At 44.2% G+C, this 20,067-nt stretch overlaps 1 protein-coding gene across 1 annotated transcript; it reads right to left on the reverse strand.

Annotated features, from left to right (window-relative positions):
* Positions 1–15,173: 15,173 nt before the first annotated feature.
* On the reverse strand, positions 15,174–19,505 carry LOC147898355 (uncharacterized). Its single transcript, XM_087379912.1, has 3 exons — positions 18,992–19,505; positions 18,293–18,460; positions 15,174–15,589 (listed from the first exon to the last, which is right to left on the reverse strand). The coding sequence occupies exons 1-3, from the start codon at positions 19,133–19,135 to the stop codon at positions 15,497–15,499; spliced, it is 405 nt and encodes a 134-aa protein (XP_087236038.1). The 5' UTR covers positions 19,136–19,505; the 3' UTR covers positions 15,174–15,496.
* Between the last annotated feature and the right edge of the window lie 562 nt (positions 19,506–20,067).

The following is a 20,067-nucleotide window of genomic DNA, read 5'->3' on the forward strand; positions in this document are numbered from 1 at the left end:
GCAGCTCCTTCAAGTTGACGTGGCGGTACATTCTGTTGTGGAGTTTGTTGTTGGAACAAAGGCTCGAGTACAGTATCAATACTTTGTGGGGCCAAGTCATGGAGTGGGTCTTGAGCTTGTTTCTGAGCCTCAAATTGAGCTTGTTCATTTTGGACCCATTGCTGAAGTGCCTGAAAACGAGCCTTCTCCACCTCTGCATTCGGGAATGGAGCTTCTTTTATTCGAGGCTCGGGAGTTGATGTGGATGAACTCGGCTGCTCATTGCTTGGCGGAGGTGGAGGCACTTGTGCTTTCTTTCTCAGAAGTCGCTTCGGTTGGATTGGAATGATAGGGTCCTTCGTGGCCGCTTTCTGTTGGTGTGTAATTACATTGATAGGTTGTGACCTTAGACTTGCCGGACCACTTTGATGGTCCACCCCAATGATGCCGATGGGGATGTCAGGCTTAACCTCTGTTTGTTCTGGGACCTTATTTTTCATGGGACAATCCATACAGGCATGTCCTATGCCACAATCTCTGCAGAGCGGTTGGAAAGTGGCTGGGCTACCACGATGAGGGCACTCTGCGATCCTATGATTTTCTCCACAACCGTAACACTTGATTGGTGCTCGAAATGTGTTGGGTCGCACTTGATTTGCATAGACTGGTATTAGACCCTCTGCACCTTCTACATAGTACATTGGGTACTCTGCTTCATACTCAAATAGCGAGTCTACTTCCTCGGCTTGTAATTGATGTATGGGAACTGCCTGAGGAGCTGGATTTGGTGCTCTTGGATACGGTCGTCTAATCAAATGCAGGGAGTATGGCATCTCCCTAAATCCAACAAAATGCCAATTCATGGTCACCCACGGAGTTGTTTTGGGACACATCGTCTCTCAACATGGGATTGCAACTGACATGGACAAAATCAAAATCATCATGGAATTGCCTCCTCCTACAAATTCCAAAGGTGTACAGGTCTTTATGGGACATGCCGGCTATTATAGAAGATTTATATTGCGGTATGCCATGATAGCTAGACCACTTTACAAATTATTAGTGGAGTTTGTATGGACCGAAGAGTGCGACCAAGCCTTTGAGCTTTTAAAGTGGCGCCTAATCTCCCAATTGGGATATTGATTTTCATGTTCATACTGATGGATCCAAGTATGCAATTGGGAGTGTGCTTTGTCAACCAAGTGAACATAAGAAAGACTACCCTGTCTACTTCGCCAGTCGGCAACTCAATGATGCAGAGATCAACTATACAACCACAGAAAGAGAAGCCCTAGCAATGGTGTATAGTGTAAAGAAATTTCGGCACTATCTACTCGCAAATGATTTTGTCTTCTACATCGACCATCAAGCATTGCTTTATCTTGTGAACCGTCCGTGTACCACCGGTAGAATAACCAGATGGCTCCTCTTGCTACAAGAATTCAACTTCAAAATCGTGGTTCGCAAAGGTGCCCAACACTACATTGCCGATCACATATCTCGAGTCAAGACAGGAGAAGAAGCCATTAGAGTAGAAGACGACTTACCAGATGCCACACTATTTCAAATAGATGCTGTTCCAGAATGGTGTGGAGATATCATTGGGTACTTGATGGCAGGAAGACCACCCCCTGACATGAAAGCAGTAGATGCCAGAAAATTGATTCTAAAGGCTGCACCCTATCAACTCATTGCAGGACAACTATACAAGATGGGCAAGGACTAGATATTAAGAAGATGTGTAATGCCTCATGAGATCCTGCCAATCCTGAGTGAAGTCCATGAAGGCATTGCAGGAGGACACTTCCAAGGGGAAGCCACAGCAAGAAAAGTTCTCCTCGCAGGCTACTGGTGGCCAACACTATGGGCAGATGCCTATGAATATGTAAAAGGCTGTGATGTATGCCAACGAACTATTAAACCACAACACAAAGACTTCAATCCCCTAACAACAGTTGTTGCACAACAGCCATTTGAAAAATGGGGGATTGATTATGTGGGTCCCATACATCCAACAGCAAAAGGAACACAGGCACGCTACATCATTGTGGCCACTGATTACTTTACAAAATGGGCTGAAGCTAAAGCAGTCAGAAAGGCAGATGCCAAAAGCACAGTAAGATTCTTATACGAACATGTGATCACCCGATTCGGATGCCCCCTTGAAATTGTGTCGGATAGAGGCACACATTTTGTCAATGAGGTAATTCAAGAACTCTTGTCTGGCTTCATGGTCATCCATAGAAAAAGCACACCCTACTACCCCCAAGGGAATGGACTAGCAGAATCCACAAACAAAATCATATGCAATATCCTCACCAAGGTAGTAGAACCACAGCATTCTGATTGGGCAGAGAAACTGAATGCAGCCTTATGGGCATACAGAACCACATTCAAGGTCAGTACAGGGAACACACCTTTTCAATTGGTGTACGGCCTTGAAGCCGTGGTCCCACTCGAATTTGTAATACCAAGTCTGCGCATCGCAATACAGGAACGCATGGGTGATCATGAGTCCTTGAAAGAAAGGCTCTGTCAGTTGGAAAAGCATACAGAGACAAGACTAGTCGCTTATCATGCCATGACAACAGAAAAACGTCGAAGAAAGGCATGGTTTGACAGGAATCTGAAAGCTAAAGACATCAAGGAAGGCGACTTAGTCCTGTTATACAATGCCAAAGTACACAAGGGAAAACTGAAGTACCTAGGTCAAGGACCCTACCGAGTACGAAAGATGAATCCCATCGGAGCTGTGCTACTTGAAACACTAGATGGAGTCCAATTCAACACAACAATAAATGGGAGCTGACTGAAGCGCTACTACATCAACACGCGAGCCATCCCCGACAAAAATGAAGATTTGGGAAACCAAGTCTTCCTTAGTTAGGATTAGATTGTATCACGAGCACTCACTTGCATATGTACGTCTTCGCACATATAGGTAGCCTCAATCGATTTTACCTAGAGCTCAGAAGTGATGATGAGTTCTAGCTGCCCTATGAAAATCCCAGCAAAAAAAGCATATAGTTAGTTCCTGCTTAGCTACTAGGTCACGTGCACTCACACGCTTTCGCTTAGACACATAGATGATTGCATGAATAATTGTACCCCACACTTTCATTCCACACTCTCAAAGAATGTTTTTTTTTTTTTTTTTTTTTTTAAGATCTCTCTCCCACACACACACAGAAAGGTCATACAGGCATGCCAATCAATGGAATGATCAATGGTACACTACATGTACATGGATGCAGGTTCAGAAAAGATGCCGCCACTAAAGAGGATGCGCAGAAAGAGCCCACCGCCTCAACCACGGGACCCCCTTCAGAGTTCGCAGCCATCTACATCCTCTCAACCACGGAGACCACAGGCGTTCGTGGTCCAAAGCGATAGCTCCGAAGAAGATTCAGTGCATGTCCAAGTAGAACAAATGCCACCCCAGTCACAGCCGGCCTACACAACCGTTAACAAGGCCCAATCATTGGAACTTGTCTGGCCACCCACATCGACTTATGCTCTTTCCCAGGAAGCAACATCTTACTTAGAGCAACGGGGTCTAGGCAATTTGCATGAGAGCCTCAAATCCTTGGAGGACAGTCCTATCATGACCACCTACATCAAGAACTTTCTCCACTCTTACTACTCCAGCAATGCAACGGATGGCAAGTACGGTACAATCACTGTACAGCAGAGCCCACTGAACATTATCCTCGATAGTACAGTCATTCAAAGGGCTTTCTCTCTGCCAAAACAAGGTGGCCAATATCCTAAACGCTCTGCTGATGCAAAGTTTATCGAAGTACAGTCTCTCCTCACCAAGGGTACCCTGATCCATAGAGATGGCATCTTGCTTCGCACAATCCTTGACCCTCGCCTCAAGGAAGCAGCACAATTTCTATCCACCATCCTGGGAATAAAGAACGACAAGGAACGCTCCCTTCCACTCCGCACATTTGTTTTGCTGAGTAGGAAGCTCAAACAAGACTGGGTCCAACACTTCGTCATTTTCTTTACCAAAAAACTCGATGGTTCTTCAGGCCAGAAATGTAAAATTCCGCACTTATTGGCTATAATCATCAAAAAAGAACTACAAGAAAGAGAAATGACTCTGCCCTAGTCTCCAAAGCCAATTGAGGAGTTGGACATACCCTTCTCACCAGTATGGGAGCCATCATCAACTGCTCCAGCTATCACATTGATAAGTACAGATGCCTTAACAGAAGTACCTACTCTGGAAAGCAGGATTGCAGAATTGCCCCAGGAAATGCTTCAGCTCGGTGCACAACTGCAACCACTAAGTCTCCACCAACAGCACCAACCCGAGCTCGAGACAAGGTTGGCACCCGAACCTGAGGAATGATCAGCACCAGAGCTTGAGACCACATCAGCACTCGAACCGCCCATCGACGTCATGCCAGTCAATGAGCCCCAAGGAGAGCTCGTGCCAGATCAGCAGTATGACTATTGTACACAAGGAACTGAAATGCCATTGGAACAACCTCCCCCAAGTACTACAGAATCCTCGGGATGGCTACATGGGCACAACTTGTATCAGCAATATCGCCAGACCTCATCACCGTCCATCATTCTCCAACATCAAGCTAGCCAAATGATCCAAATGTTAGAACTCTTCACTAGCTTAGCTAAGGAAGCATATGCAAGAGAATTGGAAAGGCAGACAGCATCAGAAATCGAAGACCAATTCCAGGCAATCGCCATAGAGGTCAAGGCACTTTGGGCACAGATAGATGAGAAGGAGGTAGAAGAAGTGCGCATGAACCAGACTCTCCAAGCTCAAGAGAAGGTCGTAAGGGATGTGACCTCCAGCCTCCACCAAAGTCAAACACAGCTGACTGCAGCAGTAGAAGCAATGGCAATCCTACAGACCTCCTATAACTCCCTGACATCTACACATGCGCAACAAACAGAGGTAGTGGCACAAGCTCGACTCACTCTCATTCACAAAGAAGAAGAGCTTAAGGATTGCAAGGACAAGCTTGAAGACATGCAACAATCTTTGGCAGTACGTGCCTTTAGCATTGATGAGCTTACAAGGGAATGCCGACTCTTAAAAGACCAACTTGCTACTGTTCAAGAGGCCAGCACTTCACAAGCCCAGTTCTTGGACCAATGGTCCAATACCACTGAAGACATTCCTCAACAGGCAAAGGTCACCTTGCAAATGAAAAAGCTTAAGGAGGCATACACAACCATCTACCATCAATACAAAGAAAAAATGAATGAGATGCACTCCCAAAAAATAGCCATCTCCAAGCTTGAACTCCAATTGCTAGTGCACAACAATGAGGCATTGGAAGACAACACCAATGATGCCCCACTACAATGCACAACCGTGGTGTATGAAGAGCTTGTGGCTGCTCTACAAATGGAAGATCACCTCAACGGACGCGTGCTTATCCAATGGAAGCAACTCCAACTCCGGATCATATCTGCTCATCCAACAATCAACTGGAAACAATTAATCGGGATTAAAACCCTGCGCATAATTTGCCAAGACTTGTCTGAAGATGAGAAGAATATCTTCTGCCTGTCTACACATGCCGGGTTTATAACACTCAGGACGGATGCTTTCATTGCATATGTCTGCCTCATGGGTAGTCCTCCCCTCAGGATTATTGCAGGTTTGTTGCCATTGCTACAAAGGCCATCCCTACTATTCGCATGGCACGACATAACCGACATCCAACCCATGCAGCTGATCATCCCATCGCACCAGCAAAAAGAAGTGTCAGAAGATGACAAGGCCTATCTCACATCCAACTTTCCATATCTAACCACTCTTTCTGCCAACATCATAACCTCACTTCCCCTTGCTGCTACCACCCTCTTAACCTTCCCTGAGCTCCACATCCTAACATCTATTCCCTCCATCATCTCTTTGCTCATGCCTCTCACCATTTTCAACTTACCCAACAGTCACAAACTTATGAGCCCCTCACACCTAGCTTTTTCCCCTCCCTTGCTAATCCTACCCTTGAGGATTACCAAGCTGCTCAAACCATTTAACCATTTCTTCCCCCCCTCCCCTCTGCTCCCCCTTCCGCCACTATCACTCAGCCATATTTCTTCCCCATGTCCCCTGATTCTCTCCCGGCCCCGTCATCACCTCCAACACTTCTCGTGCTTCCATCAGCAGAAAATGATGCAGTATTTGATTTTGAATATCAGGATCTGGATAATCCAATTCGTACACCCATGCCAAGTTCCAATGATGGGTATGATTTTGATGAGATACCACTTCCCAGTAACCCCATCAAGGAATTTTGGAGCAAATATCCTGATATGAAAACTCGCGGTGGATGGACCCTGGGTAACTTTCCTACCAATCTTCGTCAGCATCAAATAAGTGAAGGTTGGATTAGCAAATTGGATCCACAACCTGATTGGCGCCGTCCCAAGCTCTTTGATGTAATCTTCTTAAAGGAGTACTTACGGGCATCTCCATGTCTCAGAACCCATCCCAAGTTCTATGCAGTTCCACAGCGTAAAAAATGGGAAGCCAACATATACACTTTGGCTGAAGATCGAGTCATTAATTGGCCAATGATCGAACCCTACTCTGGTGTAGAATGGAATATCCAAGGCACCATGATCCGAGCACTTCAGTAGCATGAACAAACAATGCGCGGCAACATTGATCGCTTCCTTTGCCAAAGTGCCATATTCTGCAAAACATTAGCATTAATTCTGGAGGTCCCATGTTACCTTGATTCCCATTTGCCTCCACTCAGCTTTAATCCCAATGAACGGATTGATTCTCAGATTACAAGCCGACTATATCAAAGAGTGATCTTCTTGGAGGCACGCCACATATCTCTGTTCGAGCAAATGGTAGATACAGGCTACCTGGAAACTGCGCAAAAATTGTATGGTGCTAAGGCTCTACTGCAGGATCGACTGGCATGACACAAGTTCCACAGCCATTGGACTAAAAACATGGCAACCCAGGTACGTGATCGCAATAAGCCATAACCCGAGGACGGGTAATAAAATGGATCCGGGAGTATGTTGACTCTGTGCCAACATGAACTTATGAAGAAAGAGAAGGTGTAACAACTTTGTGATACAACTTTGTGATACAACTTTGTGTTACGACTTTGTGTAACAACTTTGTGTTACGAGTTTGTCTACATGAAGAGAGAGAATGTGTTATGACTTTGTGACACAACTTTGTGTTACAACTTTGTGTAACAACTTTGTGTTACAACTTTGTGTTACAACTTCTACATGAAGAGAGAGAATGTGTTACGACTTTGTGACACAACTTTGTGTTACAACTTTGTGATACAACTTTGTGTTACAACTTTGTGATACGACTTTGTGTTACATGCAGAGAGGGAAGCTCTCCAACTTGTATAAATACCCCATAATGGAATGAAGCCCACACTCCTGGGGCATTGTGTTGAGTCTACATTAGTATTCCAAGCATTTGTCTCAAGTGTCCATGCTTCCTTGCACTGCACGTCCAAAAGTATGTCCTAACCTTGCAACCCTTCTCCCCTCTCCTCCAACCCTGCAACCCACCCTCTCCCTCTCCTCCTCCCTCCTCCTCCTTCCACCTTCTCCTCCTCCTCCCTCCTCCTCCTCCTCCTCCTCCTCCTCCCTCCTCCCCCTCCTCCTCTCTCCTCCCCCTCCCTCCTCCTCTTCCCTCCTTCTCCTTCCTCCTCTCTCTTCTTTCACCCATGCTCTTACACCTTCTTCCTCTCCCACTCCTATGCTTTCCTAAAACCCTTAAACTCCATGATCTATGAGGGAGACAAGTTCTCCACCATGTATTCTACTCTGAACCTTGAATCCTCCTTCTAACCCTGGACTCCTTCTAAACCTTGGAACCTCCGTCTAAACCCTGGAACTCTCTCTAAACCCTGGAACTCTTTTTGAACCCTGGAACCTCCTTCTGAACCCTGGAACTTCTCCTAAACCCTTGAACTCTTTCTAAACCCTGGAACCTCCTTCTGAACCCTTAAACTCCTCCTAAACCCTACAACCCCCAATGAAGGCGAAATCCTTCATTACCCCAACAACGATGGTTTACGTGCCTTTTTACACATGCTTGCACTTTGTTTGCTTACCACACTTAAGCCTACGTCTCTCACCGGAACACGACTCGAGGTCCTAAGCTACACATATACTACAACAACAATCCCAATATATCTGTAGGTGACAAAAAGCCTTGGAACCCTGCAACATAGAATACCCAGCTCTTCCTACGAAAGCAGTAGGAAAGAGTCAACACTACTTCCCTCCCTCCTACCACCCTCTCCTTCCATTGCCCTCCATGGCTCCTTCCCCCTTGCTACCTCACTCCCTCCCTCTCCTCCCCATTTGTTCTGCTCCCTTGTTTGCCCAAATGTGCTCTATGCTACCCTCCCTCCCTCCCCCTTGCTACCTTCTCCCTTCCTCTCCTCTCCTCCCTCCCTCCTCCCTCTCCTACTTGTTTTCCTCCCTCCCTGCTTCCTCCCCTTCCTACCTACCTTCCCTCCCCGCTATAGCTTCCCCCTCTCCTACCTACCTTCCCCTTCCCCTCCCCACCTTCCTTCCCCCCTCCCCCTATAGCTTCCAACCTATCTCCCCCCTACAAATTCCCTCCCTCCTTACCTCTTCTACTTGGACACCTCCCTTCTTCCCTCGTTCCCCTCTTGTTGTAACCTCTTTCGTTCCCCCCTTCCTCCCTCTTCTACTTAGCTACCTCCCTACCTTCGTTCTCTCTCTCTCTCGTGCTTAGCCACCCTCCCTCCCTCTCTTTCCTAGCCTCCCTCCTCCCTCCCTCTCTCCTTCCCTCCCCCCCACTTTTTGCAACTCTCCCCCCCCCTTGCTATCTACCCCCCTCCTTGCTGCTCCCCACTCTCCCTTACTTCCCCCTCTCCTTGCTATCCCCCCTCCCTATTTTTCTCCCCTCTCCTTTCTCTCCCTCGAACCTTTTGCAAGGCTCACAACAACTTGTTCTCACCCTCTCCCCTCAACCTATCATGAGCACAATAGCTAGCTGCTGCAAGCTCTTGCAAGCCTTGAGTTGTTGAGGGGGAAGGTTGGGGAGAGGGAAGGAGGGCAGGGGATAGAGGGGTGCTACAAGTGCAATGCATGGGAGGTGTTGTGCTTGCAAAACCTCTCCCTCTTCTCCCCTCTGCCTCCCTACCACTCCTTGTCACTCCCCTCCTATATCCCAGATCTTGGCTCTCCCCTCATCTCCTTGCTTGGCTCCCTCCCCTCTCCTTGCTCTCCCACCTCCTTGCCACCATTTCCCCGTCTCTTGGCTCTCCCTCGGTTCTCTCCTTTGCCACTTCCCCCCTTCCTCCTCCCCCCCCTCACCCTCACCCTCACTCTCACCCTGCCCCACTCCCCCTGCACCCTCACCCTCCTTGCCACTCCCCTCCCGGATGCACCATTTTGCTCCGCCTCACTCTCTCCTCCCTCTCCTCTCGGCTTCCTTATTGATATCGACTCCCCCCTCCCCCTCCTTGCCACCCCTGCCACTCCCCTTCCCCTCCACCCTCACTTTGCCCCCTCACCCCTCTACTTCCTTGATTCTCTCAGCTCCCCCCTCCCCCTCCTTGGCCACCCTGTCACTCCCCTCCCCTCCTCCCCTCCACCATCACTCAGGCCCCTCGACCCCCCTCAACCCTCCTCCCACCTCCCTGCCACTCTCCCCCTCCCCATTTCCCCCTCACTAGTGCCCCGCCCTTTCCCTTTTTCTCTTCCTCTCTCCTTCACCTCCTCCCATGCATGTTCTTTGCACCCTCCTCCCTCTGGTAACCCCCTTGCTCTCCCCTCCTCTCACGGTCATGGCTCCCCCCCTCTTTCACTCTCTCCCCTCCTCATCAATGAATTAAATCATTAATACATATAATATATAAAAACATATTGTATATATGATATTAATATATTTAAAAAATACTTATAGAGAGAGAGGTAGGGAAGAGAGATAAAATTTCAAGGGAGAAGGAGGTGAGAGGCATAATAGATTAGTTAACAAAATCTTCTTATAATGTTGGTTTCAAACTTGTAGGAAATGGTCCAAGCTATCATGGTAAAGTAATTTATTGATCATGGCTTGTGCATGTTAGAGAAAAATGCAGTGTTTTTTGTTGGTCACCATGGATAAAGTGACAAGATCAAAGTTTAGTACCAAGTCAGTGAGAAATGCTACCCAAATCAACAAAGGTGATCACTTAAAGTATAAGTTATGAACTAGTGATAAGAAGTATTTATTCAATCAAGTACTCAGCCCTTCTTGCTCCTTTCCTGAAGGGGATTGGTTCCTCCCTTCAGGGCTGATTCCACATTGCTTTGAGCAAGTCATCTTTTCGAGCTCCCTGATTGCAAGCTTGACCCTCCTTGCTCCTTTCTTGAAGGGGTTTGGTTCCTCCAAGGGCCCGGCCCCTCCCTTCATGTCACTTCCCCTCAAATTCTTCTTGGATCAAGAGATACGGCTTGATCTAGGTGGAGGGGAAAAAAGGGTTCAAAATGATGATGTGGAACTAAGAGTCACATGCATAATGTGTGCTTGTCAAGGGTACTGATGTCACTTCAGGGTACTACTATTGTTTTGTATACTTTAGGAGAGCACTCAATATAGTGGCAAGGGAGAGACTATGGGAAAGAATGACAAAGCCAAATGATCTCCTCACGCATTGACAGAAGACACATTCAAGGTACTTGACAAAGTCCTATAGCTAGATTTGCAAGACCCCTAACACACTTAACACACTGTGGCATTTTCATTGATGAGCATTGACGAATTCATGTGGGTTCACAATAAAAAATAAACCAAGATTGTTATTCATTATTTTTTGCAAAAATATGAGTTATGCCTTGAGAGATACTTGGATGCCCTTAGTAATTTATGCTATTTCTTAGTATAGAGGTGAACATTAACAACACCGGGTCATGATCATTGGGACATGCTATAGAAGTAGATTCATTTCACCACTTGGAGTAGTTGGTAAGTAGTGAAGTCATATGAAAATCTAGGACTTGAGTTTAAAGATAAATAAAAATGGAAGGCATGCATGGAAAAATAGTATTGGGTGACAAGTAAGGAGGGAGGAAAGGAGGGATTTTAGATGGAGAAGAGAGGGCACAACTAAGAGCACACACACAACTGACTAACTATACACTACCATTAGTAGAAAAGAATGAGATTTTTTCTAGCATTTTAGGGATAGGGTTGGATTCTATTTTCCATTTTATCACTCTTTGAGTGTTAGTGCATAATTAAAAACATTACACATATGATGTTGAGATTGTTCCTCAACCCCTTTCCTCAAGATCATCATCATGATCATGGAATGATGTTTGTAATAAATTTCCCCATAACTAAATTTTATGACGGGGAGGTTCAACACTCACCTTTGTGGTTGAGCTATTGTTGAGTTTATTTTTATTTCTTTATTGATGATAACCCACTTTCCATGTGGTCTTTCACCCATTTTTGCTATTATTATTGTCATCCTCCTAGATTAAATATGTACATCTCATTTTCACTCTTCACTTGTATATTGCTTGTGTTTGTTGTATCTAAAAGCTGACTGTTAGCTTTGGACATTGATGGCTACTCTCTATTGGACTCAATGTCATTGTACATGCTAGGATGATCACATATGATTGTATAATCAGAGTAGTAGATATAGCAATCTAGTGGATGATCCATAAGTAAGGCTTTGTAAAGAAAGCGTGCTGCAAAATCATGGGTCGGTATCTCAACTCTATTTTGCTTATCTTAACTCTATTTTCCTTTGCATTGTCTAGATCAAAAGGTGCTTGCATCTTTTGCATGTTCTCTGATGTCCTTCTCATCCGCCTTTGCATATTTCTCCTTCTCATGTGATTTTGTTTCTTGTAGCTTGATGTTTTATGGTTTTGTCTCATGTTTGCATGACTTCCAATCGGATTAGTCAATGTGGTCTTTATCGATGTCATCTAAATTCAATTCCATAGAATTGTCCAAAATGCTCATTGTGGAGGAAGTGAGACATTTGTCTATTTATCTTGTATCTAAACATTTTGCAAGATTTGGCTGTATCAGAAGGATTCTCTATTTTTCCATTTTTTTGCATGTTTGCTTTAATACTTTGAAACTATTGATGTAATACTTGGTCTAATGTTGGTTGTTGGCAATCAATTTCTACTTTTGATGATTGCATGTGATGTAATTCAAGGTGTGAATCCGTTCCTAGCATTGATTTTCAATGTTGATATTGTCTTTGGCGTGAATACGTTCCTAGCATTGAATTTGACTGGAATAGCCGTGTTGACGTCCTTTTAGACTCTTCTTTTGTCAGTGTTGAGCTTCTTCTTTGTCTTTGTAGAAAGTTGCTTCTACATGTAGTAGGTTGATGCTACTTTGTTGACTTCTTTGTTGTTTGGTTGTTCTTTTGTCGTCTACTTCTTAGGTTGGTTGCTACTCTTTATCTTGGTTGTTTCTGTCTCCTAATATAGACTTGTCTATTCATCAACTTCTCTTTCTTGTGTCAGGTTGCTTTTGCTAGTCAAATACTATAGTTATTTGTCTAATTGGATGCTCTATCCTTGTGTGCACCCATGTATGTTGCATGTTGTTGCATATGTTTACATTTTGCCACTTTGGATTGCCAACCCTTATTTGATTTCATGTGTCAATTGTGTTTGACCACAATGTCAAAATCACTTTGATATTCATTGCTTCTTTCTAATCTAAGGTTGCATGGTCCTTGTTCTAAGATTTACTTGATTATTTGATAACATTTTCCAATTCATTGTTGTTAATTGAGTCAATTTTATACCTGTATCATTATAAAGGATTTCCATGCATTTTGTCAATTTAAGCATGAGGATTGTCTTTTTCCTTGACTACTAGCAAGTCCAGGTTTGCATGAATTTTTGAATTGTGCCATTGACATGTCTTTGAATTCAATGTGATCTATAGGTGTTGTTGATGCTTGCACTACTTCTTCACCCAACATATCTGATTGCATCTCTTCTAATATTGGCACCTACTTTTGAACAAAGCATAGATGCATAGTTATGACATGTTTCTAATTCAATTGGATCAATTACTAACAATTAGGCATGAAAATTGATGCATAATTTATAATTGCAGGAGGTTTGAAATATCCTTGGAACATACTACTTTATGTTGCTAAACACAATCACAAAGATAGCATTGAATTTTGATAAATTTTCAACAAGAATTGGCTCAAAAATGCCTTACAAAGTGTCAATAAACATTGACCATAATGATACAAGGTCTGCTTCTCCCAGAAGGGTCCTCTGGCAATAGTTTGGGACTAGCTTTTCCAAAACGAGATGCCTTCCACAAAAATTTGGTAACACTGCATAAATCATATGTTTGACCTAATATATCATGGATTCGTACATCGACTTCTTCTAGAAAGTTGTAGATCGTAATTTCATCTTTTCGAAAAGAAAAAGAGCTTTGCAATTGGACTAATGGGTCAAAAGTTATGATGAAAATAGTAACCGTTTCTTTTTATGGAAGATGCAACCTACTTTTTCCATTTTTGCCTACTTTTTCAAGCCTCTAGGCCACCAATACAAGTGAGTGCCTATCCTACTTTACTTTTCTCTATTCTTAGCCCATCCCAAACATGGTACCTCCCTCTAGTATCTTCCAAAATCACCCATCCATCCATTATCTGTCAAATTTCCTACAATTTCCCACCACCTAGGACAAAATCGAAATATCAAAAAACCATGCATCAATGTCCATTAAAAGAATACACAAACTATAATGGGGTTGCCATTACTATGATCATCCTAACTTTAGCCATCTTTGCAACCGATGCAAATGTCTCATCATATTCTTTGCCAAAGACCATGCATATCTTTTTCAAATAGCATTGCCTCATACTCATAAATTGTGCCATTTTAACACACTTGGATTTTATAAAATTGTTTGCATCCAATGGGTTTCTCTAATTCCTAGATAGACATTTTGGCACCTTGTTAGGTCAAGCGCAAGTATTTGAAAAGGTAAAACTATGCTTCAAGAATTTGAAATGGTAGGTTAAGCAATATGTGCTTCATTATTGCCTCTTGAGGATCTTCCCTTAAAAGTGTAGTTTCATTTGCATTAACTTTGCCAGGAATGCAAAGTTAGCTTTGTAGGTTCATGTATGTAAGCATGTTTATGTGGTGTTTGCACATTTGCATACATGTATATGTTTGTACGTATATGTACATATGTATGAAGTTAATTCCTCGACACACATTTTGGCACCTTGTTAGGTCAAGCGCAAGTATTTGTGAAGGTAAAAGTATGCTTCAAGAATTTGAAATAGTAGGTGATCCTGGAAAGAGGTCAGCAACCAAGTTAGGCGGCCGATAAGAGAGAAAAGCACCTCATACATGTGTGTGTGCGTGCACGTGTACATACATGCATATACATGTGTGTGTGCGTGCGCACGTGCATCCTCTCTCTCTCTCTCTCTCTCTCTCTCTCCCCCCCCCCCCAACACACACACACACGTGTGACATAGACACATGCATTCATATATATCAATATAAACATGCACACACATGCACCACACACACACGCATAGAGTGTGCGTGTGTACACACACAAAGGTCTATATATGTAGTACGTAAAATGTGTACTATCTTCCCTTATAATGCTTGAATATACCCAAGGATAAAACGTTTGTCTATACATGAATACACTTGTTGTACATATATAAACTGACCAATGCTCTAATTGTCCAAAACTGAAATTATACCATGTGTTGCAAGAAGTAGGGCTGATAGATGTATCATTCTATCATATGAACCCTTACTCGTAAATGAAATGTTGTCAGGCGAAGAACAAGTTTGTAAATACAACGTGTTTTGTAGTATCATTTGTTTCAGTGTCTTCGCAAAGTTTGTAAATACGTGTCTTTGTAGTATCATTTGTTTTAGTGTTACAATATCGCCGCTTTATTTTTTAAATGAATTCAGCACTCCTTTAGTGGTCATGTTTGCCTGACGCTCTCTAGCAACAATCACGCATCTAGCAAATCACAAATGCAATCACCAAACTGAATCCATTTGGAAAATAAACAAAAGATACAATCATGGTCTCAAAGTAAAGAAATCGTTAAGTATTTGAACCAAAGGATTACAAAATGTTGCATAATCTACTGTGATCTTCTTATGCTCAAGCATATCAACCACATCCCTGATGAAAACTGCTCCAGTGTACAACGTATGCAATCACAACATGTGTATTCTGCTTTTAACTCTACTCAAAAAGTGCTTTTAGGACAGCTTGTTCATAAAATGCTCTAAGTAGCTCTTCTTGCAACTATGTGACCTTATGCGACTCGAAGTTGCATTGAAGAGTCACCACTACTTTATCCCATTAATGTAGAAGAGGTGTATTGCAATTACATTGCCATATCCACAATACACGGATCGTTGTAAATAGTACTCCTTTTAAAGTAGGAATGGGGAGGTCTTTAAAAACACATGAGACAGGGACGACAATGCCAGAGAACACTTCAATGTAAAGGGTGCTGCCTCAACATTCTGCACTTGAGTGCGTTAATCTTGCCAGCAAAAGATCCTGTTCTTGCTTTACAACAAGGAGAGACTGATACTCCACGTTGAGCTTCTGTGATCAATTCAAATGCTGGAAATTAGCCAGGCAACCTCTCTCCCTCCCTCCCTCCTTGCCTCCCTCTCTCTCTCTCTCTCTCTCTCTCTCTCTCTCTCACACACACACACACACACACACACTTTTTTTTGGGGGGGGTTGAGAACTCTCTCTCTCTCTCTCTCTCTCTCTCTCTTACACACACACACACACACGATGCAGGTTGTGCACAAAGATTTTTGGGTGCAAATATCCATATGCAGGCGTACATGTGTGTGCAAACAGGCACAAACAGCCATGTGCACACACGCATATGTCATGGTGATCTGCAAACATTTTATGCAACCCTTCTTGAGCTCCTGCTATTCAAAGTTCTTACAAGCAAAAAAAAAGGAAGATGACTTTGAGTACCAAAGTCCGCAAGCTAAATACAAATGCCCTAGAATCTTTCTAGAAAGAATCAACATCAAAATCAGGTGCATATGTTCAATAATTAGGGATGTAAAAGTTTTTCTTCAATGATCAGGAGCATGATTTGCAGTTAAGAGACAGGCCTTGTTGAGAAGAACATGTTAACCAATCAACATGGAGATTACTTGAGGGACGTCCATCAGTATGCTGCATAAAAATAATATGCACGCAGTGGTACTGTTGGCCTCAGTATCTGCTCAACACAATGCTCCAGGATAGGGAGATGCTTGATGCAGGTAGTAGGTATGTCTATAATGTCTCCATAGACCTCCATGTTGATCCCTGTGCGGAGAGATCCTAGTGGTTAGTGCAATTACACTATTCTTAACACCCCCACTTGAATTGCATTGGTGGATAAGTAGAGGGTGCACAATTACTGAAGCTGCGACCTGCTCCCTCCCGCTGCTAGGCCTGCCATCTTTGACACACCTCACACCTCCTGCCTCTACTCCCTCTTGAGTCTCGCCACCTATTTTTGTCTCCTGCCCTAAGCTTAGCCCACCTCCCTTCACCCATTTTGGATGTTCCCACAGCCCGTTTTTTGGGGCTTGCATTCCAATATCCTTCCTTCTCAACTCCCCTTTTCATCCCTAGGCTGGTCCTATCGGGCTAGAGCTCACTGGCTTGGACAATAATTGGGCCTCCTTTTCCCACATATGCTGTTCACACCTGCTAACATGGGTTATGTGCCCCCATCCCAGGTCACAGCCCGGTTCCAGCTTCAATGCTTGAGAGATAGAGGTCAGATGCACTCGAATCCATGGAATATCCTGGAGATGACTATCTCCTTCCATCAATAGCTCTTTCAAGTAGAGGAGGAGACGCCATAGGCGCTGGTAACGTGGGAGCAGGTCTGGTCCCACATCCCCTTAGTGGTCACTCTGGGCATTATGGCACAAGTAGAGATGCCCTTCATAGATGAGGAGCTCTTAGAAGCCCTCAAGACTCTCCTAATGCAAAAATATCATAGTGAGGATGATCTATTTCTCATGTTATTCGCTACTTCTGGAAGCACATTTGTACTACCCTATGTTTGCCTTTTCAGGAGATCTTTGGCTCAAGGCTGTTCCCGAGTTGCCACGGCTTGAGGCTGGATCTGCCTGATCCTAAAAGGGGGAACCGAGCAACATCCACTAGTGGCACTTGATCAAATTATTGGACGCTGTCTATAAGATCTTAGCCAAGGTCTTTAGCTTTGAGGCTACTCCACACCTCCCAGACATCATCAATGACACCTAGACAGGCTTTGTTCAAAAGAGGAGCATCTTCACTTTATGGGAGGCAGGAGATTGGGCATAAGAGGAAGCCCAAACTCTTGCTTCCTCCTATTGGATTTCGAGAAGGCTTATGGCAGGGTCGAGGGTATTCTTGAAGAGCACCGTGCAGAGAGGTTGGGCTTTTTGGAGTGGTGGGTGCGGTCATTGGGGTTACACAGGCGAGGCCTTCTCATTCTCCCGCTTAGTGCAAGGGATTTCTGCCCTATACGAAGGTAGTTCCAGCCAGTTCTCATTGGGGAGCACACAAAAGGAGGCCTTCTCACTCTCCCACTTAGTGCAGTAGGGCTGCCCTCTAGCCCCCTTTCTCTTCCTTTTTGTGGCATAGGCACTGAATTTTTCTTCCGGTCATAGGCAGGCTGGCCAATTGGGTTGAGCTGGTGCAAGTTAAGCAAGGTTGAGCTTGTTTACCTATGCATTCACGAAGGATCACTGAGAAAGCAGATGGAGCAAACCAACAAGTAGATCGGCATCAGGTAGGGCATCATCTTACATACCTTCATTCACGATTTGATGGAGCATATACAAAGGTTCTCCTTTGCTGCAAATGTCTGCAGTTGTATGACAGATTTTTGTTTCCCTACTCATACACTTTCTTGGTCAGACATTGGAGAGAGTTTCATGTTCCGCTGCAACTAGTACTAGGTGTGCTGGTTAATCTTGAACATGAACAAATAGTTCAGACTTGCCAGTACCATTTTTGTCTTCAATTGATAAACTGCTCGCAGAAGGGGAATTATGCTTTCTCAATTATAATTGTGGCAGTATGGCTGTTCTTTGTTATAATGCATTTAAAAAACCAGCAAAAGCAAAATCGATTCATTTATGATGCAAGCTGACAGATAGCTATAACAGCCAAGGAATTTTGGAAAACCAGGCATGAAATTGATCTTAAAGAAGATTATAGATGGCCTGCATGTGCGTATGCACATGCAAATTGTGATGAATATCAAAGTACAATTTGGAAGTATATTACCTCAAGCTCCTCTTGTCTTCTTGCAATGTCTGCCCGTCGATCTCTTAGTCTTTGTGGCCTCGACTCAATCTCTAGCGCAACAGACTGCCTTGATCCAATAGCTTTGAATTTTGCAGCCTCGACCCTCTGAGCTTCCTCGTTGGCTTGATCTAAAACTTGCTTGGACATCTGTACCCCACCCGATACAGGCTGTCAAGGTAGGGGACTTTCTGATGGTTACATAAACATCGTTGGATTTTTTTCGGAAGACTCATATAGGGACCCTTTAATTTTTAAAAACAGTTATCTGAAGTCCTTCAAGGATTCTCTTTCTATCTCTAGAAAGGGGATGAAGATGGACTTTAATGGGATCCAACGGTTAGTTGATGTCTGTATTTGTGAGTATACAGATAATCCTCGAAATGTCTTCAGAAGGTTGGTTATGTTTATCAACTGTCCTATCTCAGATACGCATTACGAATACCTTACTGATGTCCATGATGCATGTTCGGAATAGCAAGCTTAGCTGGTTTGATAGCGCTTACAGTTTATATCGTGAACAATTTTTGCTTCAGGCCTAGCGCATTTTCTAGCTTGACATAAAAATGGCACTACAGAAACCGCGTGGTTCCCGAGCGCAATTTCATCACTGTACTTTGCGGGAGAAGAATCGCTCGCTTCTCCCCGGTGGCTGGAGGCCAAAAATGAAGGTAAACAAACCTGGTGGAAATGGGCAATCTTGGATCGAAATGAGGCACAAGCTTGAACGATTTCACGACATTTGTTGTAGTCAAAGGGATGCAAAACACGGATCCGACCAGAGTCATCCACTATCACGGATGTGTGGGATTGTGTAGCGGCCATCGTTAATTTGCTGGTGCCTGCGTCTGCTTGTCCAAACTTTTCGAATTCTAACCGTTTTTCAGTAGCATGTTCCACGTTATTAGAGGAGGCAATGGACTCCTGGCAATTTTTTGACGAACTGCCCGATACTCACAAAGAGAGAGATCTTGGCTGCAGGATAAAATTCACCCACAGTAGCCTTGTACGCGTAAGGTATCTCTGCGCAATGTTGAAGGTTTCGGAGGCTTGTCAAATGAGCTGGGTGCTGCTGAAACTTTCCTGTGAAAAGTTTCCACTTTGAAGCAAGTGTGCAGTGTTGATTCTGAAGTGTCGTGGGTGCGCTCGATCTGTGGTCAAGTAACGATTGCGTTGGTTGTCGTTGAGGAGAAGGAGCTTTAGCAACCGTTTTGTTTCACGGCGGAAGGCAGTTGGCAAGTGCAAGTTTTCTTATTAATAATATATATTAGGTGTTAGTCCAGAAGCCAAGGTCCTTGTCCACGGTCGCCCGAGGAGAAGGAGCTTTAGCAACCGTTTTGTTTCACGGCGGAAGGCAGTTGGCAAGTGCAAGTTTTCTTATTAATAATATATATTAGGTGTTAGTCCAGAAGCCAAGGTCCTTGTCCACGGTCGCCCTTCCCTCCAGATTTAATCTCCCCGGTCCACAGTTCTCTAAAATCCAGAATGTCACCCCCAAAATCCGGAGGCACCAACTCCTAAATCCGGCAGCTAGAATACACGTGGCACCTCTTTGCTTACCTTGACGGCCCTGAGAAAGGCCACTTGTTGACCCTTCCCTTTCGGAATTTGGCCGAATTTTCGCTTTAGGCCGTCGACCTGTCGTCGAAATCCGACTGTGGCTTCCTCCCTGTACAGGCCTCCCCATGGCCCTTCCCTAATCCATCGGGCCCCCGATTGAAATTTGGGTCAATTAATTAATTAGTTTCCACGGAGGG

The sequence above is a fragment of the Dipteris shenzhenensis genome, chromosome 9 (assembly GCF_047967505.1).
Source record: "Dipteris shenzhenensis isolate YYH24624 ecotype China chromosome 9, Dip_SZ_1.0, whole genome shotgun sequence".
Taxonomy (NCBI): domain Eukaryota; kingdom Viridiplantae; phylum Streptophyta; class Polypodiopsida; order Gleicheniales; family Dipteridaceae; genus Dipteris; species Dipteris shenzhenensis.

Coding starts and splice junctions, on each gene's coding strand:
- LOC147898355 (XM_087379912.1), bottom strand. CDS start 19,135: ATGGCCGCTACACAATCCCACACATCCGTGATAGTGGATGACTCTGGT. Junction 18,461..18,991: donor AGATTGCCCATTTCCACCAG/GTTTGTTTACCT, acceptor GGTGGGGTACAG/ATGTCCAAGCAAGTTTTAGA. Junction 15,590..18,292: donor GAAGACAAGAGGAGCTTGAG/GTAATATACTTC, acceptor AATTGATCACAG/AAGCTCAACGTGGAGTATCA.